General features: G+C 38.3%; 1 protein-coding gene across 1 annotated transcript in view; it reads left to right on the forward strand.

Moving 5' to 3' along the window:
• LOC135221800 (distal membrane-arm assembly complex protein 2-like) overlaps nt 1-11,255 on the forward strand; it is a 61,185-nt gene extending 49,930 nt beyond the window's left edge. The window contains exons 4-5 of the mRNA XM_064259653.1: nt 4,586-4,751; nt 11,019-11,255. Of these exons, the coding sequence (XP_064115723.1) occupies nt 4,586-4,751; nt 11,019-11,166 (314 nt within the window). The 3' untranslated portion in view covers nt 11,167-11,255. The remainder of the gene's footprint in view (nt 1-4,585; nt 4,752-11,018) is intronic.
• The last annotated feature ends 1,830 nt before the right edge of the window (nt 11,256-13,085 follow it).

Here is a 13,085-nt window from a genome sequence, read left to right on the forward strand (position 1 = left end):
ATATATATGATATATGTATATATATATATATATATATATAGATATATCTATATATAATATATATATATATATAGGTATATATATATATATATATAATATATATATAATTATATATATACATATATATATATATATTATATATATATTATTATATATATATACACAGTAGTACCTCGAGAGACGAAATTAATCCGTTCTGAGGCGCCCTTCGTATCATGAGGTTTTCGTATCTTGGACCACATTTTACATGTAAAATGGCTAATCCGTTCCAAGCCCTCCAAAACACCTCAGTAAATTTCATAATAAAGCTAAATTGACCTATAACAATGAAATACTACAACAATTTGGACCATTCAATACCTAACTTAATAACGAAATGCAAATTACCTGTAAATAAAGTGTATTAGTGTACATGGTATACAAGAAATACTGTACGTAAAATGTGGAAGCTTACCTTTCGAGTGAGGCTATCTCCGAAAGTGGCGGCAGAGGAGGGAGGAACAAACGGCAGATATGTACGTACGTGCGTACACTTAACTTTACGAAATCACATAAAAAAATGTAAGGAAAACATACATAAACTAAAATTTACGAAACACATTAACAAAAACTGTAAACACTTAACTTTACAAAAATCTAAAATAAAATTAAAACTTTTTTTTTTTTCTTTCTTTTTGTGATTTTTAACTTTTTTTAATTTTTTTTACTTTTACGTAGGTGTGTTGTGTGTGTGTAGTGGTGTCTTGTTTTTTTTTTTTTTTTTTTTTTTTTTTTTACACAGAATTTCAACTTCATCACCACTTTCAACTTTCTGTTTATCACTTGGTTCTTCCTTTTTGCTTTCAACTTTCTGTTTTTCATCACTTGGTTCTTCCTTTTTGCTTTCATCTTTCTGTTTTTTATCACTTGGTTCTTCCTTTTTGCTTACTCCTGCTAATGCTAAAGGCCTCTTTAAAAAATAACGATCCAAGGAAGATTGCTTCTGCGGCAAACGTCATCGAACTGCGCAAGCATACAACCTGTGTGAGCCTTTTCGGGGTGTCTTTTTTTCTATAAATGATTGCACTTTATGAAAAGCGGCTAGAGCATCCTTAATTTCTGCCGTTGTCATAGGGTCCTCCTCTTCCTCGCCACTGCTAGAGAACTCCTCTTGAACGATGTTATGTTGCATGGCCTCCAACTCCTTCAGGTCATCCGTCGTAAGCTCCTCTTGGTGCTCCTCGAGAAGGTCGTTGATGTCGTCCTCGTCGACGACCAGCCCCATGGACTTACATAGTGCAACGATCTTGTCAAGATCTGGTTGGGAAACAGTTTCGGGATCGTCAACTGTTTCTGACTCTGCAGCACCAGCTTCGCCCACATCGAATCCCTCAAAGTCTCGGGCGGATACGGCATCAGGCCAGAGTTTCTTCCACGAGGAATTCAAGGTTCGCCTTGAAACCTCCTGCCAAGCTTGGTCGATGAGTCGGATGCAAATGACGATGTCGAAATGCTCCTTCCAAAATTCACGCAAGGTGAGGTTTGTGGTATCGGTGATGTCGAAACTTCGCTTGAAAAGATGTTTCATGTACAGCTTCTTAAAGTTCGCTATCACTTGCTGGTCCATGGGTTGGAGGAGAGGGGTGGTGTTGGGCGGAAGAAAAAGAACCTTGACGAAGGAATACTACGCTAGGATATCTTCCTCGAGGCCAGGAGGGTAGGCAGGGGCATTGTCCAACACCAGCAGACATTTCAGGGGGAGGCGCTTCTCTTCCAAAAATTTCTTCACTGTCGGGCCGAAACACAGATTTACCCACTCGGTGAACAAAAGCCTCGTTACCCAGGCTTTTGCATTAGCCCTCCACATCACTGGAAGCTTCTCCTTAAGCACTTTGTGGGCCATGAAGGCTCGAGGAGTCTCGGAATGATACACCAGTAGGGGCTTCACCTTGCAATCCCCACTGGCGTTGGAACAAAGTGCGAGCGTAAGCCTGTCTATCGTAGGCTTATGCCCGGGTAGCTTCTCTTCCTCCGTGATGTACATCCAATGAGGCATTTTTTTCCAAAAAAGGCCAGTCTCATCACAGTTGAAAACTTGCTGAGAACTGTAGCCTTCCTTGGTCATCATCTCGTCAAAAGTCTTTCTAAATGTTTCGGCCGCTTTCGTGTCCGAGCTGGCAGCCTCCCCATGCCGCACCACCGAATGGATGCCAGTTCGTTTACGAAATTTCTCGAACCAGCCATGCGAAGCCTTGAACTCTGGGGTTTGCGTTGATGTCCCTTCCCCTCCGTCGTCTTCCGCCTTCGCAATCAAAGCGCCGAAAATAGCGCTGGCCTTGTGGGAGATTGCCGTCTCCGTTACCGTATCGCCAGCGATTTCTTTCTCTTTTATCCAGATAAGAAGCAGCCGTTCCATCTCGTCGTGCATGTGGGTCCTCTTGCTGGACAAAATAGTCATGCCCTTGGACGGTGTAGCTGCTTTGATGATGACATCCTTCTGTTTAAGGATGGTGCCTATTGTCGACGGATTTCGGCCGTATTCCTTGGCGATCACACTCAATCGCATACCAGCTTCATACTTCTTGATGATCTCCATCTTTGTCTCCAAAGAGAGCATTCGCTTCTTTCCGTGAATTTCAACTTTCTTGGGACCCATGACTACATTATCTTGTACGTAATTTACGTATAAGTACAATAAAGTTTTCGCACAACACGATAAAGTACGTTTACTGCAACGAAATCACTAACAAATTTACGTTACTGAATGAAATCGTTAGACCGAACGAATACCGCGTGCGTACGATAACAATGCTGCTACGAAGTGGACGAGGTAGGCACGCCACCACGTATACGTATTACGTACATAGATGCCTGATGGGAGAGATGCTGTCCAATAGGAGAGAAGGATCTCATGGCGGTGATTAGCATCAGGAACCAATGGGAGAGCAGAAGGATGGTGGCGAGTCTACTAAGTTTGCAGCGCGCGAGTTTCAAAATTGTTATCAGTGGTTCGGGCGAATCTCTGACTTTCAGAAGCCTTTCGTATCTTGAAAACTTTTCGTATGTAGAGCCATTAAATTTTTTGTATTGGCTTTCGTATCTCGAGTTTTGTGTGTGTGTGTGTGTATATATATATATATATATATATATATATAATATATATATATATATATATATACATACACATATATACATATACATATCATATATATATATATATATATATATATATATATATATATATATATATATATATATATATATATATATATATATATATATATATATATATATATATATATATATATATATATATATATATATATATATATATATATATATATATATACACACACACACATATATATATATATATATATATAATATATATATTAATATATATATATATATATATATACTATATATATCAAGAAGTACACAAACTTCTGTCTCATTATTTTCTCTCGTGGCAGCTGTTTCACCATTCAGGAATTTTCAAGTGACTATTGGCTTACAATCTGGTTTCGCGATAATTTGTCTCTCCATGCTGAGGAAATAGTAGATTTAAGCAGTGATTGATCCAGGGATTAAAAAGAATCTCCTTATTAATAGTTGTGTATAAAATTTATTAGTGCCTGTTTGGGAGAACTCAGAAAAAAAACTATAACAAAGGTTATAGTAGTTATATCTAATTATGTATAATAAATGGTTTGAGTGTGTATATCAAATTTACAAAAACATAATTTTGTATAAATACAAAATCTTTTTATTTATACAAAAGATTTTTTATGAAATACAAAAGGTGTATTTTAAGTGGGGAATATAAATAGTCCCCTTTTACAAGAGAGTGAGGGTCTGAAATGCCCTTGGGTCTTGTATGACTTTTGTGATGCAAGCTTTGGTAATGGCCAAGGTAATTTTCAGCTTTATGTAGTATTGCTTAATGTTCCATACTGTACTGTTGAGGCTTAACTAAAATAAATTTGGTAAGCATATAAAATACATGTATATATGATGATGAAATCTCAATACAGTAGTAATGATAGTATATAGTATGATCATTTTACAATTTTACTCTGCCTAAGGAATATTTACAAAGAGGTTATCAAGGGTTTTTTCGATCAACTTAAATTTTCCACTGACACAAGGTGTGTAAGAGTCACTATACATGAATACAGGAACTCACTTATAATGCAATATACTGAAAGTAACTATACCATTGTGATCCAGAACTGATTCATGGCATAGTAGCCCAACTTGAAAGTTGCCATAGGTTTGAAAGCTGAGGACAAAAAGTTTTAAAATATTGCCTTATAAGGAGCAATCTTCATTCGTTCCTCCATTCCTGTTACATAAGCAGAAAATCACCTTGTCCCACTGGCATAAGTTGGAGTGAAGAATAAGGGACAGGAGAGTGCTGTCACTCAGTTACAACTGCCAAGGCTGTGTGGAATTTCAAGCTTGGTTTGCATCTGTGAAACAAGTTTTCTTAATTCATTTAGCACTGTATGAGTGTACAGTATAGCATTATGATTATGGAAAAATGTATAAGTAGTAAAGTAGTTAGTTAGCATAAAACTAATTCATACCCTATACATTTTTTAAGGTAATTTGGAATATCTGAAGTGGCTGAATCTTGCAAACTGTGCATTTATTGATGATTGGTGCGTTGACCGAATATGTGGTCAGTTTGCCAACAGTTTGGAGTACCTGAACTTAAGTAACTGTACCAGCATATCTGAACGGGGATTTGCTGCACTAGCAAGATTGAAGTAAGTAATAGTTCATATTGCATGAAATTATTATGTTTTATTCTAACAAATTTAACACTTAGTGATAACATCAATATTTTATTTAGGTAGTTCATTTTCCAGCTCTGTTGCCATCATTGGGGACTTAGAGGATGGCAGCCAAAAGGCAGTCTCTATGCTGTAATGACATTAGACATCAAAGCCCTGAAACCTTTATATATCAATTACTATTTTTAGTGCAACTGTGAGGGTCTTCTCCCAGTTATACCTTTAGATCCTTGTACTGTACTTCATCTCCTTTATTCTTTGGATCTCTTTATCTTATGGCCTACCACACCCCTCCCCCATTTCACTGTCTTCGGCACAGAATGGGGCCAAATGCCCTAGTACTTGGTTGGACAGCATAATTGTTCCTACAGCAATACAAACCAGTGCCTCTTATGTAAGAGTACCTTTCAGTGGAAGCCAGAATAGGTTTTTGAAACGTGGTAACAAGGTACTAGCCATCTACTAACTTTTTTTCCTCATAGTATCAATATAAATTTTCTTCTTTATCAAAAGAGTCGTTATGATAAAGACTGTTATTTGAAGGGGGTTATTAAACGTTTGCTCTTTATGTCTGATGTCCGGTGGAGATGGATAGCATGCCTCTCCACTGTAAAACTAGAGTGCTTTATATGGCCAAGTTAGGAGAAATATCATATTGAACATTGCCACTGTGCTTGGTTCAAACTCAGTAGACTGATGAACCTTAATGCACTAGAGAGCAAGGTGTATGTTTAGGTAGGTCTCACAGGGGAGATGCCTTTTTAAAGACAGCATAATTGCTACTCCCCTAGACAAAGGGAACCCATCCTGAATTAATGTTAACACCTCATTTCACCTATTCAATTCTTCCAATCAGGTATACAATAAATTGAAATAACATGAATACTTTTGAGGTAACAAAAACAGAAACAATTCAGACTGGATCAAACCTTGGCACATTTTGATTTCCGGTTTGAAAATGAGAACTGGTCAAGGTTTTTCTTACTAGAAAGTGAAAACCAAATATAATCATTAAGACTATCTCGGGATTTTGTGTGGGTGCCTTAATATCAGCCAGTCAAAATCGACAAGTTTCATACACAAACCCATGAACAATATTATGCAAGCCATTTTTAATTTATACAATTACTAAGCATTAAAACTATAACATATTAGATATTTTTAAATTTATTTTTGTATAGAGGAACAAAACCTTCAGGGCACCTCTGTAGAAGTTAAGAATTTCAACTAGGGGTCATATTTGGGAGTACGACAGATTGAAACAAAAAACGAGAGCACTTGGTTTTTCTATATCTTTCTTCTGGCCATCCACTTTCCCTATCCTCCACCAGGGGACTAATAGGTACAAACACTTTTAGCTGGCAGTCTACTTCTGATGCTAGCTTCGGTAGGAGTTTGGCAGATGCACTTGGTTTTTTATGTTGGTTTGTTCTTTTATTTTTTAAATATTCATTTGGTACGATCCTGTAAAGTAAGAGTTGCCTTAATAGGAATTATTCCAGTTTTATTAACGTCAGGATATGTTTTGCTGAGGGGAAAGTTATGTTTGGATAACTTTGAATGACTAGGCTTCTATGATCGTAATTGAGTGAAATGCAGTAATTGATTGTTAACTAAGAGAGTGTGTTAGGTGTAGAAACAATTATGGAGGATAATACTATACTAGTAATAAGACTTAAGGGATGCATGTCTTTTCTGCTTTCCCATTTAGTACTAATTGGTTAGGTCCTCTGCTGCTTCTCTTCAATTTCTTACTCCAAATGCGCTTTCCATTGTTTCAGGGCATTAGATCTGATAGGTGGAGCCTTTTTTTATCACTACTAGTGTTTTATTTTCACGCTGACCATCCCGAGAGTAAATAACTTCAGATTGTTTCCCATGTTACAGGAAGGGTCAATGCCCTTGCTTTTTATTGTCTTGTCCTTGGCATGTCCTGTCTCTCACTTGTTCCCTCAAGACTTGGAGTGACAGGAAACTGGGATATGTCAGAAAGTAGTGTGGATCTGTGCCGTTGTACCTTTCCTCCAGTTGGCTTGACAGGTGACAGTGCAGGTGTCAGATTTTGTTCTTTGAATGATAGCTCGGGTAGAGAGAAGTCACCCATTGTCTTCACCTTGTTTATGTTTGGTTGGCATCGGGACATTTTGTTAGTAAGGGTCGTTCACGGTCTAGGACAAGGGTTAAAGATCCTATAGTTTCTAGAGACATGTGTAGGGGTTCTTCCTCTTTCTGTGTTTCTCAGGATTCACTGGCATGCAAGAGGTGTGGGCTATGCAGTCTCCTGTGCCTAGCAGTTTTACACATTTTGCCATAACACAAGTCCTTCCGTATCTCTAATATGCGGTCTGCCTATACGGTTTCTTATGAGGGTTAGAACGTGAGGCTCCACTCTGGTTTTTCGTTGCCTGCATATGCTTCCTCTATTCAGTTTTTGCTTGTGCATGAGTTATAGGCTATCACCTATACCGATAATGCCTGCACTACCTTTAGCCATTCGGCATTTGTCAGCACATGCTTCACCTGTGCGGCCAGTGCCTGCGCTACTTTGAGCTTTCACTTGTCGCCTATTGCTTACAAAGCACTAGAGGTCTGTTAACCTTCACTCTGTCTCCTGTGCATCATTCTCCATGACGTCTTACTGATGTGCTTCAGGTCTCAGACTTGGATCAGCAGTGATGTTTCTGTTTGCACTCTTACACCTTTAGTTGGTGCTCATATGTCAGTGAGCCTATCAGCTGTGTGGTTTTCATCTGCATATCTAGTGATTGCACTTTATTCAGCCAGTGCATGTCTTCTGCTTGAATATTACCTACCCATAGAGAATCTTGGCAATGTGCTATTGCTTTGGCTTACAACCTTTGTTGTCATGGAGATTACTTATGGTCTTGAAGTGAGATCCCAGGCACTGATACCATCCCCTTACTCTGACATTTTGAAGGTGACCAAGATTAATATAGTCAGGGAACTCTTGGCAAGGATAATTTAGGAAACTTTTGAAATGTGGCTTTACAGGAGCCAAGGGTCATCTTTGTTGAGGTTTTAGAATAATTTCACCTTGATTGGAACACCAAACCTTAGCCCAACTCTGTTTTTCCCTGAAATTTTTTGTCCAAACTTAAGCAACTTATGTTATCAACTCAAAATAGAATGATATATCTATCCTAATTTTGCTTATCTATCCTAATTATCCTTATGTTGCTTATCAACTCAAAATAGAATGATATATCTATCCTAATTTTTGTCTAAAGCCTTTAGCGTGGGGGTGAGGATACTATCTCTGTAGGCTTTTGTGTCATAAGAGGACACCTGCTGCCTTGCAGCTTTTTTTTTTTTTTTTTTTTTTTTCCAAAGGATAGGCCCACTGCCAATAACTGTGGTTGACTTCTGAAAGCACATTAGCCAATCTTTAAACCTTGCTGCATTAAGGAATTAGAATATGGCTAGGGCATTCCCCCATTGCATTCCTGCAAAGGATGTTCTCAGCATCACATTCACTCTGGCTATAGCAGTTGAGGCCATCCTTCAGGTGGAAGTTTCTTCTCCTAAACCTCATCCAATTCCCAGCTTCACTGTCTATCACATTTAGTATACTATGGTCAGAGCATGTAGATGTTCAGGAATAGCATTTTGTTTTAACTAGGTAAATTACTTCACCAGGGTAGTAGGGGTCATTTAGCTTTCCTTACTGAAATGCCATCAGTTTAAAGGTGAATCAGTGGTATTACTTAACTTTTAAAATGAAAAAAGTAAAACCTTGTTTCTGTCCTCACAAAAGCATATATGACAGGAGAGCACTTTTTTTTCCCTTCCCTTGTAGTTACTAAAGCAGCTGCTGTATACTATTGCCCTAAATGAAAGCCAAACTTTTGACACTTTCAAGTCCTTGTGAGCAGTTGTAGGGTGCCCTAGTCATGCTTTTTAAGGCCTAAGTTGTGTTTAATGACCTTCAGATCAAGAGAAGTGAAAATTTTGCTTTTGGGGTCCGACAGTTATGGCAGCATAGACCCTGATGGGTCTCGAGATTACCACAATTTTCCAAAAGATAGTTGGATGGGCAATTTTTCTGTGTTTGGAGGAAGCATTACTTAAGGGACAAAGTCCATCCTCATGCCCCTGAGAATATAGATTGATTTCAATTAACCTGTTTTATCTAAAGGTTTAGGAGGAACGGCTTTCTATGCATTTTTGTAGGTTTGTTGAAGATATTAACCTGCTACCAGCATGACAATTGGGGATTTATTTAGTTCTTGGTACATGTGAGGTAGTCTTGTCAATATCTACCACTTTGTGAAGCAATTTTGATGATAGTGCAATAACATGTATCGTCAGTTTACATGTTAGTGCAGCCTTTGAATGTGTGAATCATAAAGTCCTTATCTAAAGGTGGAGATTATTTTGAATTATGTAGTTCTCTCATCAATATTTTAAATGAACTTTTAATAGGCAGCACCCAAAAGGCCTTTATTGATGGCCCCTGTACAGGAGTAGTAATGCCATTTCAGGTGTTCTTAAGGTATTGTTCTTGGACTTGCCATATATTAATTTTGCTAGTGAAATGTGGACAAGTTCTGGCAAACATATCGGCATACTATATGACTGTGATGCTATTCTTCTAGCTGTTGATCCTTTCCCCATGCCCCAAGTCTGTGGATGCAGAATCCTTGAATAGAGATCTCACACATATAGTGGAGTAAGTTTGTTTGTTTGTTTGTATGGTGTTTTTACATTGCATGGAACCAGTGGTTATTCAGCAAAGGGACCAACGGCTTTACATGACTTCCGAACCACATCAAGGTAGTCAATGGAATGCCTGAGAATCAAACTCGCCACCAACAAGGTGGCACACCAACACCGTACCGACCACGCCACTGAGGCGCTTATAGTGGATTAGGCTTTGGAACATGAAGTTTAACCTTCCAAAACTCAAGAGTAAATATAGTAGTTTTGGCGATTCCAAAAGATCACGCTTTGAAATGTCAGTCACTACTCTTTGCAGTACCACTTCAGGAGGGTTCCCCTTCATGGCAGCTAGAAAAGCAGCAGCAGACACAGCATGTGAAGGGGAGAGCTGCTGCTTTGCCAGGTTGTCCAAGAATGCTGCAAAAGATGGGCTTACCAGTTATGTTAATATAGGCCAGATCTTCCACAGCTTTAATATAGGCTGAATCTTCCACAGCTGCTCAAAAGAAGAATTGTCCATATCTGGAACATGAAAGTCATATGTAAAAGGGCACGCCTGCTACTGCGGATAAGGCCAACAGCAATCTCTTCCTCCAAACAGAATAGGTGGCAAAAGTCCTTCACCACATAAATACTAACCACAAAGGGGTAGAACAGTGGAAAATAAATTTGGTGTCATCAGGGGCAGGGTAGATCATTGCCATTTTTAGGGCTCTTACGCTTAGACAGGCTGTAGCTGCAATGGATATGAATTATGAACTATATATCAGTGACTTTGGAAAGGATAACAGATCTGAGGCAGTCTTGAATATAATCACTAGTTTCAATGGAATTTTGGTCACAGGTATATAGTATGACATTTGGAAGGAGCTGTGCCCTCAATTTGTTCAAGATTTCAAGGGGTCGGGAGAGGTGGCCAGGAAAAAAGCAGGATTGTACTCCATTATTTGAGGCAGACAAGGTGCCATTAAAAAATAGGAAATTTATGGAGCTTCACAAGCAGCAGCACTATGAAGAGCAGCAGGCACTAGAACCAAAGCCACACTGCTTCACAAAGATAACAAGGACAGTGCGCAAAATGAGTTGTTTGCTATATATTAATTTTGGCTGCGTTCAGGGCAAGTGCACAAATACAAACCATGAGGAGAATTTAACCTTAATCATTATTGGTTTCCTCCTCCTCTTCCATTGGCCTATTGGGTAGGTGTAGTATATACATAAAATTTTAAGTCTGTAAACTCTAAATTTACGCTTCTAATATTAAAAAGTTTGTAAATTTCTTACACTTCTAATATTATTAAAAGGTTTGCAAATTTTTTACACTTCTACTATTAAAAAGACAGTGTAATGTTTTATGTCATCTTAGTAATTTTTCATAGGGCTTATTCAAAGTAAGGCAAGTAATTGAAATAATCTTGTACAAAGTCAGCATGTTAATGTAATGGCATAAGCAAATTAAGAAAATTATACTTTAAGGCTTCTTGTTTTTTATATTTATAATTTTCCATATTTGTATTCCAAAGTACATACCAATATTTTCATTATATTCTTTTATTCCAGGAAGCTGAAGACTTTGGATGTAACAGGACTTCACAATATTAACAATGTACAATTGTTGTGTTTGCTAATTGAAGATGTAATTCCAGATATAAATATAATTGGAATTAATTATATGGAACTTCCATCATCAGCAGGGGAGCAGATTTAGTTCAGTACCTTAAGTTCTGTAATGTCAGTAATTGTACATAGCATTCCTTATGTTTATTAAATTTTGAAATACATATAAAGAACAGCTCATTGTGATCATTTATTCTACAATACCTTAAATTTTTACCAAAAAAGTTATAGGACCTCTCATATATAATGCAAGCTTGTATTTCCCTTAATTCTAAATTTTATAAATAGTACAATACTCATGCTTTAATTTGAAAACTAAAATTCCAGTCTTGCTTGGTTATCTGGGAAATTGCACGCAAATTAAGGTAGCAGCCTTACTTACATTCTGTCTGAATATATATAATCTCTAACCTAGTTCATTGCATTGTATAAAAGTGTTGCTGGTCTGTGGCCTTTGAATTTGTCCTGGAATTCATAGCCAAGACTCAAAATCCCTCTGTTCATGACAGCAGATTTGGCTAGTTTTCAAACTCCTCCCTGAATGAGTTTGTGGACTGAAATCTACAGCAGTTTTTACCTTGCTCAGTCAGAGCTCTGTGCTGCTTTCTAAAAAGGACTCCTCACCTAAGGCCTAAGTGTTGTAGACTCTTTGTTAGCACTGGCTGGTCCAGAATGGAAATTACCAAGAAAACCATTTCATTCTGGCTGCGTGAAGTGATTAAGCAGGCATACGCCACACCTTATAGTTCTGTCACAGAGTCTGTTCAGGCTAGAGCAAATGACATCAGAGAAATGAGTTCCTCTTTGGCATTTAAGAATTTTCCTGTTCATAGGAGTTTGAACGCTGGTTCCTGGCTTCAGCAGACCATGTTCACTTCCTTTTCCTATAGGACACTGACCACAGGATCCTTGGACAATTTTTTCTTGGGTCCGGTGGTGGCTGCCCAACAAATTGTGTAGGTCATCCAGTACCTCTAGTGGGGCAGCCTCAGTGGCGTGGTTGGTATGGTGTTGGTGTCCCACCTTGGTGGTCGCGGATTCGATTCTCGGCCATTCCACTGAGGAGTGAGAGATGTGTATTTCTGGTGATAGAAGTTCACTCTCGACGTGGTTTGGAAGTCACGTAAAGCTGTTGGTCCCATTGCTGAATAACCACTGGTTCCATGCAACGTAAAAACACCATACAAACAAACAAACAAACAAATCTAGTGGGACAGCGTGTATCTTACCGAAGATAACTGTGTGGAAGAGAGAACAAGTAAAGTAGGTTGTTTCTTCCTTTCTTCCTACAGGCAGGTTGTAGAATAAGACATGTCATAAGCTGAAACTAGTCTCATACAGCTAAAGTGTGGCAGCCATACTGGTTGCAGTTATTTTGGTTTGTTCCTATACAATAAACAAATCTGCTTTAAAGTAGCACTTACTCCCCTCTCTGACAAAGGGAGGGAGGAGTGATCAACTCCTTTTTGGCATATATGTTTTGATACTTGATTATTATTAATAGGGCTTAGTTTTTCCAGACCTCTGATCTGTATCTTCCACAAATGCAATGAATCTGGACATATCTCATTGTGTTTAATCCCAACAGGCTGTGTTTAGATATACTTGCTTATCTATTCTCTCACAGCCTCAGACCCCCTTCTTTAAAACTCGCCCTTCTAGGAAGGGTGGTCAGGTGGGCTGTACCCCCAGCCAGTTCAGGGCACTTGTACCTTCGTCCAAGAATAAGGCTATCCTATTGTTAAGAATGAAAGTTTGTTCTGCACTTAGGTACCTACTCTGAGCCTTCTGACTGATGACACTTACTGGAAGCACAATCTGCAGAATAACCTACTGTGCTTTACTCGGTTTCCACTATCATACCAATGGTAGCAGTTAAATCTTGTCTCCCATATGTTTAATGTTATCCAGTTCCCCAGGGCCTTGCCTTCACAATAATTTGTAACCATCCTACTTATAGAGCTGTATATATTGTTTAAATTCCTTCACACCAATTGAACAGTTACGCCT

The sequence above is a fragment of the Macrobrachium nipponense genome, chromosome 3 (assembly GCF_015104395.2).
Source record: "Macrobrachium nipponense isolate FS-2020 chromosome 3, ASM1510439v2, whole genome shotgun sequence".
NCBI lineage: Eukaryota > Metazoa > Arthropoda > Malacostraca > Decapoda > Palaemonidae > Macrobrachium > Macrobrachium nipponense.